Source organism: Callorhinchus milii, unplaced genomic scaffold (assembly GCF_018977255.1).
Source record: "Callorhinchus milii isolate IMCB2004 unplaced genomic scaffold, IMCB_Cmil_1.0 Scaffold8, whole genome shotgun sequence".
Taxonomy (NCBI): Eukaryota; Metazoa; Chordata; class Chondrichthyes; order Chimaeriformes; family Callorhinchidae; genus Callorhinchus; species Callorhinchus milii.
Window position 1 is genome coordinate 22,234,455 of NW_024704749.1, and position 25,805 is coordinate 22,260,259.

At 54.3% G+C, this 25,805-nt stretch overlaps 1 protein-coding gene and 1 long non-coding RNA gene across 2 annotated transcripts in view; both read left to right on the forward strand.

Annotated features, from left to right (window-relative positions):
- The window catches only part of garnl3 (GTPase activating Rap/RanGAP domain like 3), a gene marked incomplete at its 5' end in the record, with an annotated part of 40,237 nt that extends 14,432 nt beyond the window's left edge, over window positions 1-25,805 (forward strand). Inside the window, 22 exon segments of the mRNA XM_042337265.1 lie at window positions 1,642-1,717; window positions 2,489-2,587; window positions 3,244-3,347; window positions 4,743-4,851; window positions 5,576-5,621; window positions 5,956-6,062; window positions 6,334-6,449; window positions 7,011-7,043; window positions 7,611-7,715; window positions 9,143-9,217; window positions 17,025-17,136; window positions 18,065-18,163; window positions 18,532-18,648; window positions 19,539-19,711; window positions 19,983-20,141; window positions 20,601-20,667; window positions 21,246-21,353; window positions 22,246-22,364; window positions 23,083-23,233; window positions 23,647-23,856; window positions 24,648-24,768; window positions 25,583-25,805. Of these exon segments, the coding sequence (XP_042193199.1) occupies window positions 1,642-1,717; window positions 2,489-2,587; window positions 3,244-3,347; window positions 4,743-4,851; window positions 5,576-5,621; window positions 5,956-6,062; window positions 6,334-6,449; window positions 7,011-7,043; window positions 7,611-7,715; window positions 9,143-9,217; window positions 17,025-17,136; window positions 18,065-18,163; window positions 18,532-18,648; window positions 19,539-19,711; window positions 19,983-20,141; window positions 20,601-20,667; window positions 21,246-21,353; window positions 22,246-22,364; window positions 23,083-23,233; window positions 23,647-23,856; window positions 24,648-24,768; window positions 25,583-25,742 (2,466 nt within the window).
- Window positions 11,990-13,282, forward strand: LOC121849551. The gene is made up of 3 exons (XR_006085254.1): window positions 11,990-12,120; window positions 12,832-12,877; window positions 13,199-13,282. It is a non-coding gene; the product is annotated as an uncharacterized LOC121849551 (long non-coding RNA).

Consider the following 25,805-nt stretch of genomic DNA (forward strand, 5'->3'; position numbering starts at 1 on the left):
TCCTACAGTAACTACCCCACAGTCACTATCCTACAGTAACTACCCACAGTCACTATCCTACAGTAACTACCCACAGTCACTATCCTACAGTAACTACCCCACAGTCACTATCCTACAGTAACTACCCTACAGTAACTACCCCACAGTCACTATCCTACAGTAACTACCCCGCAGTCACTACCCCACAGTAACTACCCCACAGTCACTATCCTACAGTAACTACCCCACAGTCACTATCCTACAGTAACTACCCCACAGTCACTATCCTACAGTACTACCCACAGTCACTATCCTACAGTAACTACCCCACAGTCACTATCCTACAGTAACTACCCCACAGTCACTATCCTACAGTAACTACCCTACAGTAACTACCCCACAGTCACTATCCTACAGTAACTACCCCACAGTCACTACCCCACAGTAACTACCCCACAGTCACTATCCTACAGTAACTACCCCACAGTCACTATCCTACAGTAACTACCCCACAGTCACTATCCTACAGTAACTACCCCACAGTCACTATCCTACAGTAACTACCCCACAGTCACTATCCTACAGTAACTACCCCACAGTCACTATCCTACAGTAACTACCCCACAGTCACTATCCTACAGTAACTACCCCACAGTCACTACCCCACAGTAACTACCCCACAGTCACTATCCTACAGTAACTACCCCACAGTCACTACCCCACAGTAACTACCCCACAGTCACTATCCTACAGTAACTACCCCACAGTCACTATCCTACAGTAACTACCCACAGTCACTATCCTACAGTAACTACCCCACAGTCACTATCCTACAGTAACTACCCCACAGTCACTATCCTACAGTAACTACCCCACAGTCACTCCCCACCCCACAGTCACTATCCTACAGTAACTACCCCACAGTCACTATCCTACAGTAACTACCCCACAGTCACTATCCTACAGTAACTACCCCACAGTCACTACCCCACAGTAACTACCCCACAGTCACTATCCTACAGTAACAAGCCAGCTAACGCAGACCGGTGACAATAAGTAGCTGACAGTAACTGTGCGTCAGGGCCGAACGGCAGTGAGTGCGGCTGAGACGCTGAGCGAGGCTCACCGTGACTCCCGCCCGGTGTGTCACCATGCGCTCGTGTCCAGCCGGACTCAACCCCAAGCTCCGCGGAGACGCGTAACCGTGGCGTATGAGCTCTGGGCGAAAGCCGTTTGCCAAGTAATCCACATGAGGAATAACCCGTCCTCCCGGATGAATCGATCTTTAATTGAGAAGCTTTCTGTTTTTCTGTTTTGCTGAAGATCTCAACCACATCGGCCACACTGGCGGCCTGTTTATCTGGGGTTTAACAGAATCCGTTCATTTTGAGTTTAAAACCTCATTAACTCAAGTTGCTAACCCCCGTATCAGCCTCTCACTTATTTATAAAATTCGGAGCTGTCTCCCGACTGCCTTTCTCTCGTAATAATGCTATAACTATAATATAATAATAATCTAACAATAATATAATAACAATGTAATGATAATATAATAATAATCCTTGCATTTGATGTAGCTCCTTGTCACGTCATTGAGACGTCTCAACGCGCACAACAGGATACACTGTAAAGTGTAGTGACTGTGTGTTTCTCCTCACTCAGGGCTGCGTCAACTTTAAATTTGGGGTTCTCTTCGCCAGGGACGGTCAGCTGACTGATGACGAAATGTTTAGCAACGGTGAGTGTGTGAGTGTGAGCCATGGTGTGTGTGTGAGTGTGAGTCATGGTGAGTGTGAGGTGTGGTGAGTGTGTGAGTGTGAGTCATGGTGAGTGTGAGCCGTGGTGAGTGTGTGAGTGTGAGCCATGGTGAGTGTGTGAGTGTGAGCCATGGTGAGTGTGTGAGTGTGAGCCATGGTCAGTGTGTGTGTGAGTGTGAGCCATGGTGAGTGTGTGAGTGTGAGCCATGGTGAGTGTGAGTGTGAGTCATGGTGTGTGTGTGAGTGTGAGTCATGGTGAGTGTGAGGCGTGGTGAGTCTGTGAGTGTGAGTCATGGTGAGTGTGTGAGTGTGAGCCATGGTGAGTGTGTGAGTGTGAGCCATGGTGAGTGTGTGAGTGTGAGTCATGGTGTGTGTGTGAGTGTGAGTCATGGTGAGTGTGAGGCGTGGTGAGTGTGTGAGTGTGAGCCAAGGTGAGTGTGTGAGTGTGAGCCATGGTGAGTGTGTGAGTGTGAGCCATGGTGAGTGTGTGAGTGTGAGCCCTGGTGAGTGTGTGAGTGTGAGCCAAGGTGAGTGTGTGAGTGTGAGCCATGGTGAGTGAGTGAGAGTTGTGCCAAGGCGTATGAGTGAGTGTGTGTGTGTGTGAGTGTGTGCATGTGAATGTGTGAGTGTTGTGCCAGTGCGAGAGTGTGCGAGTGTGTATGAGTGTGAGCATTGAGTGAGTGCACCTGTTGGTGTGAGTGCCGGCAGTGGTGAGCTCTGCTGTACCTGGTGTGTGTGACTGTGTTTTACAGAGACGGGGAGTGAGGTTTTCCAGAAGTTCCTGAACCTGATGGGGGAGACGATTGCCCTGCGGGGCTGGATCGGCTACAGGGGCGGCCTCGACACAAAGAGTAGGGACCCCACAAACAGCCTCAAACCCCCCCCCACCCACCCACACTGCCCCACGCAGCGTCAGCCAGAGCTGACACATCACTGGGGGTGGTGGGTAGTGAGGGCACGGGGGAGAAGGGGGGCGGTGGCAAGGGAAGGGGGGGGCAAGGGGCGTGCAAGGGCGGGGGGGGGTGGTTGTGGTGAGGGGGGGGGCGAGGGCGATGGGGCGAGGGGTTGGGTCGGCGACGGAGGGGAGGCAGCAAGGGCGAAGGGGTGAGGGGAAGGGGGCAATGGGGATGGAGAGGTGGGGGCGAGGGCGGGGGGGGACTTGCAACAACCTTACTGGGGGCAGGATGGTTGCGTTTCCGCACGCCAACAGTCACTACGCTTGTCACGGATTGCAGGTGGAATTGAAGTGCAGATCAGCCACGATCTAATAGAATGGTGGAACAGACTCGAGGGGCTGAATGACCTACTCCTGTTCCTATGAGAGGCACAACCCCACCACTGGAGGCGCTGTATCAAACACGGGATTTTACTGCTGTTGCTGTTGTTGTTGTTGTAGTTGTTGTTGTGGCTGTTGTTGTTGCTGCTGCTGTTGCTGTTGTGGTTGTTGCTGCTGTTGTTGTCGTCGTTGTTTTTGTTTTTGTCCTTTAACTGTTTCTTTCTGCCATAGATGACACGACGGGGAGTCACTCCATCTACACCGTCTACCAGGGCCATGAGATCATGTTCCACGTCTCCACCATGTTACCCTACTCCAGAGAGAACAAACAGCAGGTAATCACAGTGAGTGCGAGTAACGAGAGAGAGACAGAGAGATGGTGAGAAAAAGAGCAATAGGGAGATGGTGAGAGGGAGAGAGACGGGCAAATGGTGAGAGAGAGAGAGAGAGAGGGAGGGAGATGAGAAAGAGAGAGAGAGAGACAGAGATGATGAGAGAGAGAGAGACAGGGAGATGGTGAGAGAGAGAGAGACAGGGTAATGATAAGAGAGAGAGAGAGAGGCAAGGAGATGGTGAGAGAGAGAGAGGTGAGAGAGAGAGAGAGAGAGATGGGGAGATGGTGAGAGAGAGAGAGACAGGGTAAGGAGGAGAGAGGGAGATGGTGAGAGAGAGAGAGAGAGGGAGATGGGGAGAGAGATAGTGAGAGAGAGAGAGAGACAGGGTAATGGTAAGAGAGAGAGAGAGAGAGATGGTGAGAGAGAGAGAGAGAGGGAGATGGTGAGAGAGAGGGGGGTCTGCGTGTGATTGATGCGAGGGGTCTGTGTGGGGGCTTCCTGACCACAGAGCCGCCAGTCTGCAGGTCGCTGATGATATCAGCGCTGAACACCTCGTACTTAGCGTCGTAAACGACAGCGAACGACAGAGGTTTTATTGTCGGAGACAGTCAGTACAGGAGACCGGTAATTTCCGGCTGCTCTCGGCCTCGATGCCCTGTATCTGTCACTGCTGTTGTAACGTGATCAGCGTTCTGACACCCGATTTACACCCTGTAAAATCTCTGTAGTGCAGTGGTTAGAGCGCTCGCCTCGCTAGCGAGAGGACCCGGGTTCCATTCCCGGGCAGCGCGAAACCTGGGACAACGTTCCTTACTCCACAAACAGGACTCCGTTTAGATCGCTTTTCCTGCGATAATAAACCCTTCAAATTAAATAAATGAAATAGTAATAACGGTTATGTGGGCACTCAATCCACGACTGTTCGCGGGACACTGCTGTGTGCAATCGCTGCTGCTTTTTACCCACCAAATGATAATAATAATCTAATAACAATCCTCGCATTTGATACAGCGCCTTATCGCGGCTTCGAGACGTCTCAAAAGCGCTTCGCGGGCTATACCGTAAAGCGAATTGACTGTGAATTTGTGGGCGAAATGTGGGAGCCAATTGCGCACGGCAGCGTCCCACAAACAGTCGTGGATTGAAGTGATCCCAGGTCTCTCGCCTGCGAGGCGAGTGTTCTAACCACCGAGCTACAGGACTCCTGTAAAAATACACAGTCACTCCACTTTACAACAGACTGAGCTCCTCATGTCGTAGGTGTACTGTTGCCCGAAAGTGTTTAGCCACAGGTTGGTGAGTGAGGGTGAAGGGGGTGGGTGGGGGTGACGGGGATGAGCGTGGGGCTGTGGGGGTGAGGGGTTAACGGCCGATGTTTAACTCCTTGTTTCCCAGGTGGAGAGGAAGCGACACATCGGGAACGATATTGTGACAATCGTCCTGCAGGAAGGGGATGACGCCTCCTCGTCCTTCAAACCCTCCATGATCCGCTCGCACTTCACACGTATCCTCTCCCCCACTCTGCCCCCCCCACACCCCCCCACTCCCCGCCCTTCCCCCCCTGTGCGGGACGCTGGCCCGGACAGGAACAGGGATCGAGTTTCAGACCCTCCCCTCTGCTCCGCTCTTCTGCCAGGTCCCTGGAACATTCTTGTTGCTGTGTCAATGAGCTCGAGTGTGTGGGGAGTGATAGTTGCAATGCTCCCAGCAGCTCCCTCATCACCCCCCAGCCTCCCCCCCCCAATAAAGAGGTGGGGTGGGAGCTGGGGGGTGAGGGGGGAGCTGCTGGGGGCATTGCAAATATCACTCCCCACGCACTTGATCTCCCCGCTCTCCACAGCACCGTTTGCTGTTATTAACACGCAGTCACTACACTTTATAGTATATCCTCTGAAGCGCTTTGAGACGTCTTAACGCCGTGATAAGGCGCTGTATCAAATGCAAGGAATTATTATTAATATTATTCATTATTAATATTATTAATATTATAAATCTGAACATTGCAGTTCCCCTCCACCTCCCCTCGACCCACCACAACCCATTGATGTTTTGCTCCAGGGGAGGGGGAGGGAGTGGGGTGAGTGAATCATTGTGGGCACCTCCGCCTCTCTCCATGAGGCTGGTCAGAACCCTGCGCTGGGTTGTTGCTTCTGTTGTTGTTGTTGTTGTTGTTCCTGCTATTGGTGAAACAAGAAGCTTTTTTTCTTTAGCTCGCGCCCCCACCTCAGATATTTTTGCCTTAGTTCGTTACAACAGAGAAAATGAGAGCTACCGGTAAGGAAATCTTTAATTGTTTGGGTGACTTTGGGGTTGGGGCTGGACTTGGGGCTGGGTCTTGTGTTGGGGTTGGGGCTGGGGTTGGGGTTGGGGTTGGGGCTGGGGTTGGGGGTGGGGTTGGGGTTGGGGCTGGGGTTGGGGGTGGGGTTGGGCTGGGGCTGGGGTTGGGGGTGGGACTGGGACTGGGGTTGGGGTTGGGGGTGGGGTTGGGGCTGGGGGTGGGGTTGGGGTGGGGGTGGGGTGGGGGTGGGGCTGGTTATTATTGTCGCTGGTTTCTCTGATGATGATGATGATGATGATGATGATGATGGAACCTGTGATTTGTCTCCAGGCTGAAGATCTTCTCAGAGGAAAGTGTTCCGCTCTTCGGTCCCCCTCTGCCCTCCCCCCCGGTCTTCACTGATCATCAGGAGTTCAGAGACTTTGTGTTAGTCAAGTGTAAGTCCACCACTCCCTCCCCCACCCCTCACCTCCCCCACCACACACACACACACACACACACACACTCTGCTCCCCCCTCCCCACACACACTCTCCCCCCCCCCACCCCATGCACAAACATATTCACACTGGTAGGTGGAGGTGGAGGTGGTGGTGGTGTGCGGAGGGGATGACGAGGTGTGTATAAAGTGACAAGTTGTTGGGGTGGGGGTGCGGGTGAGGAACGCCACTCTCTCTCTCTCTCTCTCTCTCTCTGTTGTTGTTGTCAGTAATAAATGGAGAGAAAGCCACACTGGAGACACCGACCTTCTCCCAGAAACGCCAGCGGACCCTGGACATGCTGATCCGCTCCCTGTACCAGGACCTGATGCCCGACCTGCACAAGGTACCAGCCTGACACCAGCCCCTCACCCCAACCACACTGTATCCCTGCCCGCTATTGCCCACCGCACTCACCCACCATCCCCTGCCCACCACTCCCCCGCCCACCATTGCCCCCACCACCACACCCTCTATCTCACACCTCCCCACACTCCACCATTGCCCACCCTGCCATTGCCCACCCCCGCCATTGCCCTCGCCCGCCATTGCCCACCCCCGCCAATGCCCACCCCCGCCATTGCCCTCCCCCCCATTGCCCACCCCCGCCATTGCCCACCCCCCCCCTCCAATGTGAATGCTGTGAATTCTCTCAATTGCTCGCCGTGCGCAAATGAGCTGCGGCATTTCGGCCACAGAACACAGTCACTTCACTTTACGCTCAAATCCTACGAAGCGCTTTTGAGACCCGACGTCCTCTCAACATGACAAGGCGCTGTAATCAAATGCGAGGATGATTATTATTACTTTCATTATGGTTTTATTATTTTTTATTATTATTATTTTATTATTATTATTATTATTATTTTTATGGCTCGTCTCAATGTCACATTTTTTTCCTTCTTAGGAAATGAATGAAATCCAACTTGGCTGGATAACAGTGAGAGAATTTCTGATTTTATTCCATAAACATCAGCAATTTCATCAACCCCTCCTCCCTCCCCCACCCCTGCTCCCCCCTCCCCAACTGCCCCCTCCCCCCATCCCCCTCTCCCTCCTCCCTCCGCGCTACCTTTGAACAGTGCCCAATGTCACCAAAATGCTCCTCCCATCCCCCATCGCATCACTCATTGTAAACCAGGGCTGGTGTGTGTGTGTGTGTGACTTTGTGTGTGTGCACGGGTGAGCTTGTTTGACGTCCTGTGTGTGTGTGAGTGTGTGTGAGTGTGTGTGAGGGTGTGTTTGTACTCCTGAGTGAGTGTGTGTGAGGGTGTGTTTGTACTCCTGAGTGAGTGTATGTGAGAGTGTTTTTACTCCTGTGTGTGTGTGAGTGTGTTTGTACTCCTTTGTGTGTGAGTGTGTGATGTATGGTGGTGTTTATACTCCTGTGTGTGTGCGCGTGTGAGAGGGAGTGTGTTTGTACGCGAGTGTGTGTGTGTGTGTGTGTGTGTGTGTGTGCCGGTTGGGGGGGGGGTGTTTACTTGGCCTCTCGCTGTGTGTTCTCTAGAACATGCTGAACCGTCGCTCGTTCAGTGACGTGCTCCCGGACTCCCCCAAATCAACCCGCAAGAAAGAGGAAGCCCGGCAGGCGGAGTTTGTGCGAATTGGTCAAGTAGGTTTTAGCCTGTAACAGGCCGGTGGGCTGAATGGCCTCCTCCTGTCCCCGTGTTGATCTGTCCCTGTGTTGGCTGTTTGCTGAGCAAGCGCTCGTGGGCTTGGAGTAGCCAGGAGAGGAGTCACCCAGTGTTCCCCAACCGAAGGACCCATCGTTCATCAGCAAAACTGAATGACGCTCAGGGTGTGTGGCCTCCTGCACTGTGACCCCCTTCAACAGCACAACAAATTATATTGGTTAACTGGAATGCATTGCCTGAAAGGCCGGTGGAAGCCGATCCGATAACAACTTTTAAGAGAGAAGTAGATAATTATTTTGGGAGGACAAGTTTGCAGAGCTATGGGGAGAGCGCGTGGGCAGTGGGGTTGATCAGGGCTATGGGGAGAGCGGGGGAGTGGGGTTGATCAGGGCTATGGGGAGAGAGTGGGGGAGTGGGGTTGATCAGGGCTATGGGGAGAGAGCGGGGGAGTGGGGTTGATCAGGGCTATGGGGAGAGAGTGGGGGGAGTGGGGTTGATTTGGAAACTCTTCAAAGAACCGTCACAGACACGATGGGCCAAATGGTCTCCTTCTGTGCTGTATGATTCTATGATAAAGCGCCTTTCATGTCAGGGGGACATCCCAAGGAGCTGAACAGTCAGAGATCAGAGATCAGAGATCCACATCGGAGCTGGGGATCAGGAGGGGGGGAGGGGGGGAGGATAGGGGCAGGAGGGAGACTGAAAGCACAGTTGAAGAGGAGGGTCTTGAAGGAGGCGAGGGAGGGGCGAGCCGGAGGGACTGTGGATGGAGTTCCAGAAGGTGGGGCAGAGAGACTGAAAGCACGACCGTCGAGAGTGGGGCGGGCAAGGTGAGGGACGTGAAGCAGGTCAGAGCCCTCTGAGCGGAGGGAGCAGATAGGTTGGTAGGAAGTTAAGAGGTCACAGAGATAGTGGGGGAGCAAGGCCATGGAGGGCGTTGAAGGTGAGAACCTTCTTCAACCATGCCATCTGCCACCACCCTTCCCCTCCCCTCCTTCTCCCCCCTCCCCCCCGGCCCCAGCTCGGGTCTGAAATGCTGTACGCTGTCCCGCGCCTTGGGACGTCCTCCCGACGTGAAAGGCGCTATACAAGTGTAATCTCGCTGCTGCTGCTGTTGTTGGAATGTGAGGTTAACGGCTTAAGTTTGCTAACAAAACACACAGTCACTACGCTTTGCAGTATATCCCGTGAAGCGCTTTGAGACGTCTCGACGACGCGATAAGGCGCTGTATCGAATGCTGGGATTATTATTATTATTATTCAATGACCAGCTGCTGTGAGCCGGTGGCGCCCTCCAGTGGAGGTGTCCCAACGCTGCGGCAGCCACCGCTGCCCTCTGTCCAGCTGCCAAACGTCCATATTGTTGTTGTTGTTGTTGTCCTACAATAAAGCCATCTCTGTTTAGGTTCTTAAACTGAAGACAATAGTGCGAGGCGATGCTCCCACCAGTCTGGTGACCACAGGGATGTACAGGAAAGAGGTGAGTGACCTGAACCCTAAGTAATATTCGAGGCTGACGCTCCTGTAGGGTGAAGGGAGGGGGTGTGGGTGGGGGGGGGGGCGCTGCATTGTCAGAGATGCCGTCCTTCGGGTGAGATGTTAACCCTCTCTCCCGTCTGTGCCCTCCGTCAAGAGTGTGTGAGTGTGGCGTGTATGCATGCATGTGCGTGTGTGTGTTTGCGTGTGTGTGGTGTGCGCGTGATTGTGACGTGTGAGTGAGCGTGGTGCGTGTGTGCTTGTGTGTTGTGCGCGTATGTGGATGTACTACTGTTTGTGGGACAGTGCTGTGCGCAATTGGCTGCCGCGTTCGCCCACAAATCCACAGTCACCACACTTTACAGTATACCCTGTGAAGCGCTTTGAGACGTCTCGATGACACCATATCAAATGCAATCATTACTATTATTGTTATTATACTATATATATTTGCGCGGGTGTTTGTGAGTGTGTGGTGTGATATATAATGAGGTATCAGCTTATAATGTTCGGAACCCCCCCACCCTCTCTCTCTCTCTCTCCCCCCCCGGAGCCCTGGGAGTCCCAGTGTTCTGCAGTAACTTCCCCATGAAATCATCTGCAGCGATTCCTGGGGACCAGCATTGCTCATCTCCACTGAGTCCGGAGTGATCTTACTGGAAGGTTAGTGTTGTCTCGAAATTCCCCCATCAGCAGCGAACCATCTCCTCCCCTCTCTGTTGTTGTTGTCAGTAATAAATGGAGAGAAAGCCACACTGGAGACACCGACCTTCTCCCAGAAACGCCAGCGGACCCTGGACATGCTGATCCGCTCCCTGTACCAGGACCTGATGCCCGACCTGCACAAGGTACCAGCCTGACACCAGCCCCTCACCCCAACCACACTGTATCCCTGCCCGCTATTGCCCACCGCACTCACCCACCATTCCCCTGCCCACCACTCCCCCCCACCATTGCCCCCACCACCACACCCTCTATCTCACACCTCCCCACACTCCACCATTGCCCACCCTGCCATTGCCCACCCCCGCCATTGCCCTCGCCCGCATTGCCCACCCCGCCAATGCCCACCCCGCCATTGCCCTCCCCCCCATTGCCCACCCCCGCCATTGCCCACCCCCCCCTCCAATGTGAATGCTGTGAATTCTCTCAATTGCTCGCCGTGCGCAAATGAGCTGCGGCATTTCGGCCACAGAACACAGTCACTTCACTTTACGCTCAAATCCTACGAAGCGCTTTTGAGACCCGACGTCCTCTCAACATGACAAGGCGCTGTAATCAAATGCGAGGATGATTATTATTACTTTCGTTATGGTTTTATTATTTTTATTATTATTATTTATTATTATTATTATTATTATTTTATGGCTCGTCTCAATGTCACATTGTTTTCCTTCTTAGGAAATGAATGAAATCCAACTTGGCTGGATAACAGTGAGAGAATTTCTGATTTTATTCCATAAACATCAGCAATTTCATCAACCCCTCCTCCCTCCCCCACCCCTGCTCCCCCCTCCCCAACTGCCCCTCCCCCCATCCCCCTCTCCCTCCTCCCTCCGCGCTACCTTTGAACAGTGCCCAATGTCACCAAAATGCTCCTCCCATCCCCCATCGCATCACTCATTGTAAACCAGGGCTGGTGTGTGTGTGTGTGTGACTTTGTGTGTGTGCACGGGTGAGCTTGTTTGACGTCCTGTGTGTGTGTGAGTGTGTGTGAGTGTGTGTGAGGGTGTGTTTGTACTCCTGAGTGAGTGTGTGTGAGGGTGTGTTTGTACTCCTGAGTGAGTGTATGTGAGAGTGTTTTTACTCCTGTGTGTGTGTGAGTGTGTTTGTACTCCTGTATGTGAGAGAGAGAGAGAGAGGGAGATGGTGAGGGAGAGGGGGTCTGCGTGTGATTGATGCGAGGGGTCTGTGTGGGGGCTTCCTGACCACAGAGCCGCCAGTCTGCAGGTCGCTGATGATATCAGCGCTGAACACCTCGTACTTAGCGTCGTAAACGACAGCGAACGACAGAGGTTTTATTGTCGGAGACAGTCAGTACAGGAGACCGGTAATTTCCGGCTGCTCTCGGCCTCGATGCCCTGTATCTGTCACTGCTGTGTAACGTGATCAGCGTTCTGACACCCGATTTACACCCTGTAAAATCTCTGTAGTGCAGTGTTAGAGCGCTCGCCTCGCTAGCGAGAGGACCCGGGTTCCATTCCCGGCAGCGCTGGGACAACGTTCCTTACTCCACAAACAGGACTCCGTTTAGATCGCTTTTCCTGCGATAATAAACCCTTCAAATTAAATAAATGAAATAGTAATAACGGTAATGTGGGCACTCAATCCACGACTGTTCGCGGGACACTGCTGTGTGAGCTGCTGCTTTTTACCCACCAAATGATAATAATCTAATAACAATCCTCGCATTTGATACAGCGCCTTATCGCGGCTTCGAGACGTCTCAAAAGCGCTTCGCGGGCTATATACCGTAAAGCGAAATTGACTGTGAATTTGTGGGCGAAATGTGGCAGCCAATTGCGCGCAGCAGCGTCCCACAAACAGTCGTGGATTGAAGTGATCCCAGGTCTCTCGCCTGCGAGGCGAGTGTGTAAGAAAGTAAAAATACACAGTCACTCCACTTTACAACAGACAGAGCTCCTCATGTCGTAGGTGTACTGTGCCCGAAAGTGTTTAGCCACAGGTTGGTGAGTGAGGGTGAAGGGGGTGGGTGGGGGTGAGGGGGGTGACGGGGATGAGCGTGGGGCTGTGGGGGTGAGGGGTTAACGGCCGATGTTTAACTCCTTGTTTCCCAGGTGGAGAGGAAGCGACACATCGGGAACGATATTGTGACAATCGTCCTGCAGGAAGGGGATGACGCCTCCTCGTCCTTCAAACCCTCCATGATCCGCTCGCACTTCACACGTATCCTCTCCCCCACTCTGCCCCCCCACACCCCCCCACTCCCCGCCCTTCCCCCCTGTGCGGACGCTGGCCCGGACAGGAACAGGGATCGAGTTTCAGACCCTCCCCTCTGCTCCGCTCTTCTGCCAGGTCCCTGGAACATTCTTGTTGCTGTGTCAATGAGCTCGAGTGTGTGGGAGTGATAGTTGCAATGCTCCGCAGCTCCCTCATCACCCCCAGCCTCCCCCCCCAATAAGGAGGTGGGGTGGGAGCTGGGGCGTGAGGGGGGAGCTGCTGGGGGCATTGCAAATATCACTCCCCACGCACTTGATCTCCCCGCTCTCCACAGCACCGTTTGCTGTTATTAACACGCAGTCACTACACTTTATAGTATATCCTCTGAAGCGCTTTGAGACGTCTTAACGCCGTGATAAGGCGCTGTATCAAATGCAAGGAATTATTATTAATATTATCATTATTAATATTATTAATATATAAATCTGAACATTGCAGTTCCCCTCCACCTCCCCGCGACCCACCACAACCCATTGATGTTTTGCTCCAGGGAGGGGAGGGAGTGGGGTGAGTGAATCATTGTGGGCACCTCCGCCTCTCCATGAGGCTGGTCAGAACCCTGCGCTGGGTTGTTGCTCTTCTGTTGTTGTTGTGTTGTTGTTCCTGCTATTGGTGAAACAAGAAGCTTTTTTTCTTTAGCTCGCGCCCCCACCTCAGATATTTTTGCCTTAGTTCGTTACAACAGAGAAAATGAGAGCTACCGGTAAGGAAATCTTTAATTGTTTGGGTGACTTTGGGGTTGGGGCTGGACTTGGGCTGGGTCTTGTGTTGGGGTTGGGCTGGGGTTGGGGTTGGGGTTGGGGCTGGGTTGGGGCTGGGTTGGGGTTGGGGCTGGGGTTGGGGGTGGGGTGGGGCTGGGCTGGGGTGGGTGGGACTGGGACTGGGGTTGGGGTTGGGGGTGGGGTTGGGGCTGGGGTGGGGTTGGGGTGGGGTGGGGTGGGGTGGGGCTGGTTATTATTGTCGCTGGTTTCTCTGATGATGATGATGATGATGGATGATGATGGAACCTGTGATTTGTCTCCAGGCTGAAGATCTTCTCAGAGGAAAGTGTTCCGCTCTTCGGTCCCCCTCTGCCCTCCCCCCCGGTCTTCACTGATCATCAGGAGTTCAGAGACTTTGGTGTTAGTCAAGTGTAAGTCCACCACTCCCTCCCCCACCCCTCACCTCCCCCACCACACACACACACACACACACACACACACTCTGCTCCCCCCTCCCCACACACACTCTCCCCCCCCACCCCATGCACAAACATATTCACACTGGTAGGTGGAGGTGGAGGTGGTGGTGGTGTGCGGAGGGGATGACGAGGTGTGTATAAAGTGACAAGTTGTTGGGGTGGGGGTGCGGGTGAGGAACGCCACTCGCTCTCTCTCTCTCTCTCTCTCTCTCTGTTGTTGTTGTCAGTAATAAATGGAGAGAAAGCCACACTGGAGACACCGACCTTCTCCCAGAAACGCCAGCGGACCCTGGACATGCTGATCCGCTCCCTGTACCAGGACCTGATGCCCGACCTGCACAAGGTACCAGCCTGACACCAGCCCCTCACCCCAACCACACTGTATCCCTGCCCGCTATTGCCCACCGCACTCACCCACCATCCCCTGCCCACCACTCCCCCGCCCACCATTGCCCCCACCACCACACCCTCTATCTCACACCTCCCCACACTCCACCATTGCCCACCCTGCCATTGCCCACCCCCGCCATTGCCCTCGCCCGCCATTGCCCACCCCCGCCAATGCCCACCCCGCCATTGCCCTCCCCCGCCATTGCCCACCCCCGCCATTGCCCACCCCCCCCTCCAATGTGAATGCTGTGAATTCTCTCAATTGCTCGCCGTGCGCAAATGAGCTGCGGCATTTCGGCCACAGAACACAGTCACTTCACTTTACGCTCAAATCCTACGAAGCGCTTTTGAGACCCGACGTCCTCTCAACATGACAAGGCGCTGTAATCAAATGCGAGGATGATTATTATTACTTTCGTTATGGTTTTATTATTTTTTATTATTATTATTTTATTATTATTATTATTATTTTTATGGCTCGTCTCAATGTCACATTGTTTTCCTTCTTAGGAAATGAATGAAATCCAACTTGGCTGGATAACAGTGAGAGAATTTCTGATTTTATTCCATAAACATCAGCAATTTCATCAACCCCTCCTCCCTCCCCCACCCCTGCTCCCCCCTCCCCAACTGCCCCCTCCCCCCATCCCCCTCTCCCTCCTCCCTCCGCGCTACCTTTGAACAGTGCCCAATGTCACCAAAATGCTCCTCCCATCCCCCATCGCATCACTCATTGTAAACCAGGGCTGGTGTGTGTGTGTGTGTGACTTTGTGTGTGTGCACGGGTGAGCTTGTTTGACGTCCTGTGTGTGTGTGAGTGTGTGTGAGTGTGTGTGAGGGTGTGTTTGTACTCCTGAGTGAGTGTGTGTGAGGGTGTGTTTGTACTCCTGAGTGAGTGTATGTGAGAGTGTTTTTACTCCTGTGTGTGTGTGAGTGTGTTTGTACTCCTTTGTGTGTGAGTGTGTTTGTACTCCTGTATGTGTGTGAGTGTGTTTATACTCCTGTGTGTGTGCGCGTGTGAGAGGGAGTGTGTTTGTACGCGAGTGTGTGTGTGTGTGTGGTGTGTGTGTGTGCCGGTTGGGGGGGGGGTGTTTACTTGGCCTCTCGCTGTGTGTTCTCTAGAACATGCTGAACCGTCGCTCGTTCAGTGACGTGCTCCCGGACTCCCCCAAATCAACCCGCAAGAAAGAGGAAGCCCGGCAGGCGGAGTTTGTGCGAATTGGTCAAGTAGGTTTTAGCCTGTAACAGGCCGGTGGGCTGAATGGCCTCCTCCTGTCCCCGTGTTGATCTGTCCCTGTGTTGGCTGTTTGCTGAGCAAGCGCTCGTGGGCTTGGAGTAGCCAGGAGAGGAGTCACCCAGTGTTCCCCAACCGAGGGACCCATCGTTCATCAGCAAAACTGAATGACGCTCAGGGTGTGTGGCCTCCTGCACTGTGACCCCCTTCAACAACACAACAAATTATATTGGTTAACTGGAATGCATTGCCTGAAAGGCCGGTGGAAGCCGATCCGATAACAACTTTTAAGAGAGAAGTAGATAATTATTTTGGGAGGACAAGTTTGCAGAGCTATGGGGAGAGCGCGTGGGCAGTGGGGTTGATCAGGGCTATGGGGAGAGCGGGGGAGTGGGGTTGATCAGGGCTATGGGGAGAGAGTGGGGGAGTGGGGTTGATCAGGGCTATGGGGAGAGCGCGGGGGAGTGGGGTTGATCAGGGCTATGGGGAGAGAGCGGGGGAGTGGGGTTGATTTGGAAACTCTTCAAAGAACCGTCACAGACACGATGGGCCAAATGGTCTCCTTCTGTGCTGTATGATTCTATGATAAAGTGCCTTTCATGTCAGGGGGACATCCCAAGGAGCTGAACAGTCAGAGATCAGAGATCCACATCGGAGCTGGGGATCAGGAGGGGGGGAAGGGGGGAGGATAGGGGCAGGAGGGAGACTGAAAGCACAGTTGAAGAGGAGGGTCTTGAAGGAGGCGAGGGAGGGGGCGAGCCGGAGGGACTGTGGGATGGAGTTCCAGAAGGTGGGGGCAGAGAGACTGAAAGCACGACCGTCAAGAGTGGGGCGGGCAAGGTGAGGGACGTGAAGCAGGTCAGAGCCCTCTGAGCGGAGGGAGCAGATAGGTTGGTAGGAAGTTAAGAGGTCACAGAGATAGTGGGGAGCAAGGCCATGGAGGGCGTTGAAGGTGAGAACCTTCTTCAACCATGCCATCTGCCACCCCCCTTCCCCTCCCCTCCCTTCTCCCCCCTCCCCCCCCGGCCCCAGCTCGGGTCTGAAATGCTGTACGCTGTCCCGCGCCTTGGGACGTCCTCCCGACGTGAAAGGCGCTATACAAGTGTAATCTCGCTGCTGCTGCTGTTGTTGGAATGTGAGGTTAACGGCTTAAGTTTGCTAACAAAACACACAGTCACTACGCTTTGCAGTATATCCGTGAAGCGCTTTGAGACGTCTCGACGACGCGATAAGGCGCTGTATCGAATGCTGGGATTATTATTATTATTATTATTATTCAATGACCAGCTGCTGTGAGCCGGTGGCGCCCTCCAGTGGAGGTGTCCCAACGCTGCGGCAGCCACCGCTGCCCTCTGTCCAGCTGCCAAACGTCCATATTGTTGTTGTTGTCCTACAATAAAGCCATCTCTGTTTAGGTTCTTAAACTGAAGACAATAGTGCGAGGCGATGCTCCCACCAGTCTGGTGACCACAGGGATGTACAGGAAAGAGGTGAGTGACCTGAACCCTAAGTAATAGTCGAGGCTGACGCTCCTGTAGGGTGAAGGGGAGGGGGGGGGGGGGGGGGCGCTGCATTGTCAGAGATGCCGTCCTTCGGGTGAGATGTTAAACCCTCTCTCCCCGTCTGTGCCCTCCGTCAAGAGTGTGTGAGTGTGGCGTGTGTGCATGCATGTGCGTGTGTGTGTTTGCGTGTGTGTGGTGTGCGCGTGATTGTGACGTGTGAGTGAGCGTGGTGTGCGTGTGCTTGTGTGTTGTGCACGTATGTGGATGTACTACTGTTTGTGGGACAGTGCTGTGCGCAATTGGCTGCCGCGTTTCGCCCACAAAATCCACAGTCACCACACTTTACAGTATACCCTGTGAAGCGCTTTGAGACGTCTCGATGACACCATATCAAATGCAATCATTACTATTATTGTTATTATTACTATTATATATTTGCGCGGGTGGTTTGTGAGTGTGTGGTGTGATATATAATGAGGTATCAGCTTATAATGTTCGGAACACCCCCCCCCACCCTCTCTCTCTCTCTCTCTCCCCCCCGGAGCCCTGGGAGTCCCAGTGTTTCTGCAGTAACTTCCCCCATGAAATCATCTGCAGCGATTCCTGGGGACCAGCATTGCTCATCTCCACCGAGTCCGGAGTGATCTTACTGGAAGGTTAGTGTTGCCTCGAAATTCCCCCATCAGCAGCGAACCATCTCCTCCCCTTCCCTTCCCTTTCCCCTTCCATAGGAATTGCGAGTCGAAAAAAGACCGAGATCCATCCAGTTTGTCTTCCACCATCCTTTCTCTCTCCCTCCTCTCTCTCTCTCCCCGCCCTCCCACTCCCTCTCTCAGCCCCCACCCCCTCCCTCTCTCCCCCTCCTTTCTTCCCCCCCTATCTATCTCTCCTCTCCTGGCACGTGTCATGTCTCGAACTGCTCACGTACTGTATCCCGAGATATTATTCCCAAACAGAAATCTATCTCATTTGCATTTGAAAGGATCGAGACTTTCTGCTTCCACCTTCCGTCTCTGTAGGGGAGTCCGTTCCCTCGATTTACCGTCCTGTGACGCTAACGGGAGTTCCCTCCCAGGCTGTCCTGGCCGACGGTGAATGAAATCAGTCGCTCGCTTTGTAGCTGTTTGTCGCTCGAAGGGAAAACAATAGTAATTTGGTCAGTCAGCCCACGACTGTTTGCAGGACGATGCTGTGAGGAATTGACTGCCGCGTTTGCCTACAAGATACCCAGTCGCTGCACTTCACAGTAAATTCGCCCACAAAATACACAGTCACTACACTTCACAGTAAATTCCCTTGTGAAGTGCTTTAAGGCGTCTCGGCGACGTGATGAGGGGCTGAGTGAAATGTCGGGAACATTCTCTCTGTGACGGCTGTGAGGTGCTGTGTAATGAATGCGCTGTGAGGCGCTGTGTAATGAATGCGCTGTGAGGTGCTGTGTAATGAATGCGCTTGGGGCGCTGTGTAATGAATGCGCTGTGAGGTGATGTGTAATGAATGCGCTGTGAGGCACTGTGTAATGAATGCGCTGTGAGGTGCGCTCTGTGGTGAGAGCCGCTGATGAACCGGTGTATATTTATCCAGAGGGACAAACGTCGGTGCCGGTTTTTGACCGGTCGCTGCCCGTCAAACAGGTCGACGTCCTGGAAACTCAGGATCTCCTCCTGACTCGAGCAGATAAAGGTCAGTGACCACAGCCTCTCTCTCTCTCTACCTTTATCTCTCTCTTTGACTGTTTCTTTCTCTCTACCTTTCTCTCTCTCTCTCTTTGTCCATTTCTCTATCTTTCTCTCTCCCTCTCTACCTTGGACACTCTTCCTCTATATATGTCTCTCTATAAGCCTCTCCTTTACCTTTCTCTCTACCCTTACCTCTCTCTCTCTCTCTGCCCCCCTGCCTCTATCTCCCTCCCTCTCTCTCTGCCCCCCACTCTCCCTCTCTCTCCTTCCCTCGCTCTCTGCCCCCACACCTCTCTCTCCCTACCTCTCTCACTCTCTCTCGTTCCTCCTGGTACATGACTAAGCTGATCGCTGTGGGTATTTCTCCCCCAGGGAAAGATGCCCGTTTGTTTGTCTTCAGACTGAGCGCCATTGGGAAGGTGGTGGAGGAGAGACAAGTGGCCCGGACCAAAGCTGACTGTAAAGACAATAAGCTCGAGAAAACCAAAGGCAAGTGTGTGAGGCTGGTACTGGGTGGGTGAGGCCCCAGCGCATCTCCATCACAGTCTCTCTCTGTCTGGTGTGGAGTCCTGCAGCTCAGCGGTTAGAGCACTCGCTCCGCAAGCGAGAGGACCTGGGTTCGATTCCCGGCAGGGCGAGACGTTGGGCAAGTTTCCTTACTCCACACACCTCTGTTCACCCAGCAGTAAGTAGGAACCCGGTTGTTAGTTGATTGGCGGATCTCTTTCTGGGGGGTACTAACCCCTTCAAAATAAATTTTAAATTAACTTGGTCACTTAATCCACGACTGTTTGTGGGGACGCTGCTGTGCCCAATTGGCTGCTGTGTTTCGCCCACAAAATATACAGTAAATCCACTTTACAGTATATTCTGTGAAGTGCTTTGAGACGTCTTGAAAACGTGATAAGGGGCTATATCAAATGCAAGGATTATTATTATTATTGCAGTGTTTCTCTATCACAGTGTTTCTCTCTCTATCACAGTGCTTTTCTCAACAACAGCAACAACTTGTATTTATTATAGCACCCCCCTAACACAGTGGAAATACAATACTCTCTACTGTAGTGTCTATCTCTTTATTACAGTCTTTCTTTCTCTCTCTCTATCGCAATGCTTTTCCCTCTTGCTCTATCGCAACTTCTTTTTCTCTCTCTCTGTCGCAGTGTCTCTCTCTCTCTCTCTCTCTATTGGAGTCTCTCTCTATCACTGTGTGTGTGTTTCTCTCTCTAGCGCAGTCTTTCTCTTTCAGCCTCTCTTTCCATTTCAGTCTCTTTCTATCTCTCTCTCAGTCTCTCTATTGCAGTGCCTCTCCCCCTCTCTCTATCACAGTGTCTCTCTTTTAGTGCCTGTGTCTCAGTATTATTCCCCTCTGTGTACAGGCTGCTATCTCTACGCCATTAACACCCATCATGGCTCCGAGCTGAGGATTGTGGTCGCCATCCGTAACAAACTGCTGCTGATCACCAAGAAGAGCCCTGTGCGGCCTGACAGCCTGGGGCAGCCGCCCCCAGCCTGGCCACAATCTCCTGTCGAGGAGTTCCAGTATATCAGGGTACAGCGCCTGACTGTCTGATACACAGCCACTCTCACTCTCTCGCCTCTCTTCCCGTCATCGTTCCCCACCGTCCTCCCATTGTAACTGTGTTGTACGCGTTTTGATGTGCGGAGGATCTACAGGACGTGATTGATTTTCTTTGATTGATTGATTGATTGATTGATTTTGGTTGATTTGGCTTGACTTGATTGACTGACTGATTGACTGATGGATCGATCAATGGATCGCTTGATCGATTGATCGATTGGTTGATTGTGCTCTGTTGCAGGAGATCTGCCTATCAGACCCCCCGGTGGTGATGACTCTGGTTGACGGCCCGACCAGGGAGAACGACAACCTGATCTGCGTTGCGTACAGACACCAGTTTGACCTGGTGAACGAGAGCACAGGAGAGTCATACCGACTGCACCATGTGGATGCCAGCAAGGTGGGACCCGAGCGCAGACCCCAACACTAACACACATTCCCCCCCACCCGCCTCGGGGCACAACCTGAACCCCAGCCTGACTGCCGCAATCCAGCCTCGCCCCAACCCCCAGCCTCGCCCCAACCCCCAGCCTCGCCCCAACCCCCAGCCTCGCCCCAACCCCCAGCCTCACCCCAACCTCAACCGACTCTGCTTTGTTGGAGATGTCAGCCTTTGGCTGAAACCTTACAGTGAGATGCAATGGCCACTGACAGCGACTGATTTGGTGATGTAATGGTTTGTGGCTGTCTGTTTGGCAGAGTGAGCTGAGGGTTAGGGGTCAGGGTTTGAGGAGGTGCAGTGAGCTGTCCTGAGGTGGGTGAGGCGCTGGCGACTGGGGGGGGAACGGGGGCTGAGGTCAGCCTCGCGCTCAGTCTCGGGTGTAAAGGATTCTGACTGACTGTGCCGTGCCTTTTCCAGGTGAATTTTGTGGCCGCCGTTGATCTGTATGAGGACGGGGAAGCCGGGCTGTTGTTGTGTTATAACTGTAAGTCCTCACTCTCACAGCGCTCTGCCTCGCCACTCGTGTCTTCCCCCACCCTCTGGAACTCCGTCCCGGAGCCCCTCTGCCTCGCTCTCCTCCCTCGCCTCCTTCAAGGGGCCCATCTCAAGACCTTCCTCTTCAACCGTTGCCTTTGGTCATCTTCCCCCCTCCACCTATCTTGACTCCAACCCCCAGCTCGTGAGCAAACCCTTCACTGTCCAGCCTCTTGGGACATCCTCCTGACATGAAAGGTGCTGTGTATGTGCAATTTGTTGTTGTTGTTTAATCTCCTCTGGCTGCCCCTCTAACATGAGCCCTTCTCGTCGCCGGGTCAGAAGGTTGGGGGTGGGGGTGGGAGGGGGGTGAGGGGGTAGCAATTACTTCTGAGTCACGCACCCCTGGACTAGCCGTCGATCTACGTCGTCTGTACAGCACAATTGTCCCACGGGATATGTGGAGAGGTTTCAGAGTGACGAGGGCTGAGAGAGAGTTGCACGCCCTGGTCTGACTGAACAGGGTAACTGTGAGGTGTCCCTCTCTGTGTCTCGGTCTGAGCTCTGTGCTGTGCTGCTGTGTTACAGATATCTGTTACTACAAAAAGGTCTGTACCTTCAACGGAGGCTCTCCCCTGCTCCAGCCCTCCGCTTCCGACTTCCATTTCAGCTGGAACCAAGTGCCCAACCACATAGGTATTCGCGCGCACGCTCACTGCAGCCCAGGGCTGGGCGTAGGCGGGCGATGTGTCAAGGGGTGCGACGGGAGTGGCGTGTGTTTGGGGGAGGGGTGTGTGTTTGGGGAGGGGTGTGTGTTTGGAGGAGGGGTGTGGGTTGGGGGAGGGGTGTGTGTTTGGGGGAGGGGTGTGTGTTTGGAGGAGGGGTGTGGGTTGGGGGAGGGGTGTGTGTTGGGGGAGGGGTGTGTGTTTCCAGGAGGTGTGTGTATTTGCAGGAGGGGCGTGTCTTTGGCGAGGGGTGTGTGTTTGGGGAGAGGTGTGTGTTTGGGGAGGGGTGTGCGTTGGGGGAGGGGCGTGTGTTTGCAGGAGGGGTGTATGTTTGGGGAGAGGTGTGTGTTTGGGGAGGGGTGTGCGTTGGGGGAGGGGCGTGTGTTTGCAGGAGGGGTGTATGTTTGGGGAGGGGTGTGTGTTTGGAGGAGAGGCGTGTGTTTGGAGGAGGGGTGTGTTTGCGGGCGGGGCGTGTGTTTGCGGGCGGGGCGTGTGTTTGGGGCGGGGCGTGTGTTTGCGGGCGGGGCGTGTGTTTGCGGGCGGGGCGTGTGTTTGCGGGCGGGGCGTGTGTTTGCGGGCGGGGCGTGTGTTTGCGGGCGGGGCGTGTGTTTGCGGGCGGGGCGTGTGTTTGCGGGCGGGGCGTGTGTTTGCGGGCGGGGCGTGTGTTTGCGGGCGGGGCGTGTGTTTGCGGGCGGGGCGTGTGTTTGCGGGCGAGGCGTGTGTTTGCGGGCGGGGCGTGTGTTTGCGGGCGGGCGTGTGTTTGCGGGCGGGGCGTGTGTTTGCGGGCGGGGCGTGTGTTTGGGAATGTTGTGGGGATGTGGTGAGACGCTATCCTGACGCTGCCTCTGTTCCCTGCTCCGCAGTCTGTGCGTTTCCCTATATCCTGGCGTTCACCACCGACTCCATCGAGATCCGCCTGGTGGTGAACGGGAACCTGGTGCACACCACCGTACTGCCCGAGCTCAGCCTCGCTGCCTCCCGGGTACGTCACGTCCCCGGCCCCCCAGCACCCCCCCCGGCCCCCCAGCACCCCCCGGCCCCCCAGCACCCCCCCGGCCCCCCAGCCCCCCCCGGCCCCCAGCACCCCCCCCGGCCCCCCAGCACCCCCCAGCCCCCCAGCACCCCCCCCAGCCCCCCAGCACCCCCCCCCGGCCCCCAGCACCCCCCCGCCCCCCAGCACCCCCCCCCGGCCCCCCAGCAGCCCCACCTCTGGCCCCCCCAGCCCCCCAGCACCCCCCCGGCCCCCCAGCACCCCCCCCCGGCCCCCCAGCACCCCCCCCCGGCCCCCCAGCACCCCCCCCGGCCCCCCAGCAGCCCCCCCGGCACCCCAGCACCCCCACCTCTGGCCCCCCCAGCACCCCCACCTCTGGCCCCCCCAGCCCCCCAGCACCCCCCACTCTGGCCCCCCCCAGCACCCCCACCTCTGGCCCCCCCTGGTCCCCAGCACCCCCACCTCTGGCCCCCCCAGCACCCCCCCCTCTGGCCCCCGCGGCCCCCCAGCACCCCCCCTCTGGCCCCCGCGGCCCCTCAGAGAGACATCAGAATATACTGGAAAGTGGAGTGACTTGGAGCTTTATGGCCTTTTAATGTGATGAAGTGCGATGTAGCTGCTCGTTCTCTCTCTCTCTCTCTCTCTCGCTGAGCTGTTCCCTCTCTCTCCCTCTCTCTGACCTCTCTCTCTCTCTCTCTCTCTGGTGCAGTCGGACATTTACTTTGCGTGCGCGGCCTCCGTCCACACGGCGTCCAGCAGCAGCTCGAGGGAGAGCAGCTGTCACAACTCACCACAGACTCCGACCAGCCATGACCTGCCCCCGGCTCTGCCCCCCGCACCGCCCCCCACCCCGGGGGAGGGTAAGCAGAGCACACACAGCTCTCTCATTATTAATTGAGCACAATCCTAGTCATTCGTTGCTAATAATAATAATCCTGGAGTTTGACACAGCGCCTTATCGCGTCGTTCATACGTCTCAAAGCGCTTCACAGGATATACTGTAAAGTGCAGTGACTGTATTTTAGGGGTGAAACACGGCAGCCAATTGCGCACAGCGACATCTCCACAAACGGTCGTAAATTGAGTGACTAAATTATTATTTTCTTTGGGGGGGGGAAGGGGTTATTACCCCTGGATTGAAACCGCGAGACCCCCCGAGAGAGGGAGGGGTGAGGGAGGGAGGGGGGGAGGGAGGGAGGGAGGTGGGAAGTAAAGGTAAGAACGAGGATCTTGACCCTGTATCTGATTGATGAATTGCCGTTTGTATTCGAAGCTGAGATTCAGTGGAAGAACGTTTACAAGATTCCCCTGAGCAGCCTGGTGGGTCGGAGTATCGAGCGGCCTCTCAAATCTCCACTGACCCCAAAGCCCGTCACCACCCCAACCTCCGGGGTCACCTCAACACTCCCGGTCACCCACTCCCTGTCACTGACCCGCATGGAGATCAAGGAGATCGCTTGCAGGACACGGAAAGAGCTGTTGGGTGAGCGATGATCACAGCATCAACAACAACAGCTTGCACTTACACAGGGTAGCGTCCCAGAGCGCGATGCCAAGCTGGGGGGAGGGTGACCGTAGGCACGGTCAAAGAGGAAGGTCTTCAGGCGCGACCTGAAGACGGGGAAGGTAAGGGGAGCGAGGCGGAGGGATAGAGGAAGAGTGTTCCAGAGCTCTCGGGGCCTGTGGCTCAGTCAGTCCCTCTCTTGCCGCTTCCTGGGTCAGAAAGTGTTTAATCAGCAAAAAAAACACATCGAGAGCGAGAGTCTGGCAACCACCCCATGGTCAATGGCCAGGGTGGGGGAGCAATAATAATAACAATAGTAATAATAAAGCTCGCATTTGATACAGCGCCTTATCAAGTTGTTGAGACGTCTCAACGCGCTTCAGAGGATACTCTGTAAAGTGGAGTGACTGTGTGTTTATAATAGCAAAAAGGTGTTGCAGAGAATGGAGAGCTCCAGTGTGGGGGAAACGGTATTTGCAACTCCCTCTCTATTCCCCCAGAGGGTATGGAGGGGGAGTGCGCAGCCGGGAGGGGTTTGGGAGGGGTAGGGGGAGCGAGGGATGTAGGGGGAGGGGAGGAGAGGGGGGGGGGTAGGCAGAGGGGAGGGGGATGCGAGGAGAGGGGGAGTACAGGAGGCAGAGGGGAGTGGAGGGAGGGAGCTGGGGAGGGTAGGGGAGGAGAGGTGGGGGTAGGCAGAGGGTAGGGGAGGATGGAGGGGATGGAGGAGAGATGAGCGGCTGCTCAATTTGAGTGTTCTTGTTCAAACTCAGGCCTGATGAGTGAACCCACTGCACCCAAATTGGACAGTGCCCCCAAAGCCAAGAAGTGGAACTGGAAACCGGTGGAGGAGGAGACCAGACCAGGGGCACTGAGCTCAGCCAACGTCGAGAGGTAGGAGACTTGGCCATGCCCAAAGCGCCGCCACATTGGCAGAGAAACACACACACACGCACACACACACACCACGCTTGTTACAGGTGCATGTGACGCACTTTGTGTATCTTGCGGAAGAACATGGAATGTCGAAGCATACACAGTCACTCCACCTCACAGCGTGAAGCGCTTTGAGACGTCTCAACGACGTGATAAGGCGCCATATCAAATGCAAGGATAATGATAATGATTCCAGACGCTGACTCAAACGTGAGTTCAATATTTATTATTATTATAAGTGCTGTGTGAGGGCCCTTAAAAATGCAAGTTGTTGTTATGTTATTACAGTTTAATTCTCCGTGTAACTTCTTAACAGTTTGCAGTGATCAGTCAGCCAGAGCCCCCGCACTCCCCCAATTACATAGGAATAGATGTTCCTTTTTTAAATCTGTTTGGACTTCCTAAAATAGCTACTTTCGGCAGGAGATTGCCATTTTGTTCACCAATTGTCCTGTCAAACCCTTTCTGAATAGTCTTTATTAACAGTCTCAGTTGCGCTGTTGATTATAGGAACGATGTTTGTTTTACATTGCAACGTATAAAAGAATGTGGTAATGTAAAAGAATGCAATAATACATTGATGTCACCGAATATTGTATTATTCGTTTATTCAACATTATTACAATTATATTATAATTTTACAATGTAAAATAATATATTACGTTGCCATGTGTACAATATTTTTTATTGTTGATAATAATTATTATTGTTGTGACGGTTAACCCCCCCCCCAAAAAACGTCCTTCACCTTCCTTTCTCCCCTCCGCCCCAGGTTCCTTCCGGAAGCGAGCGAGGCGGAGTGCGAAGCGCAGCGACACCTGTCGAGCAGCTCGGATCCGGAGTCGGGGGGTCAACGAGAGGAGAGCTCCCCCCTCAGCGCCCCCTTCAAACTCAACACTTCCTTCGACGAAGACGTCATTGATCTGAAGTGATGGCATCATCGTTGGCCTCCTTGCTTCTCCTTCCCTAACTCCCTCCCTCCTTCCCCAACTCCC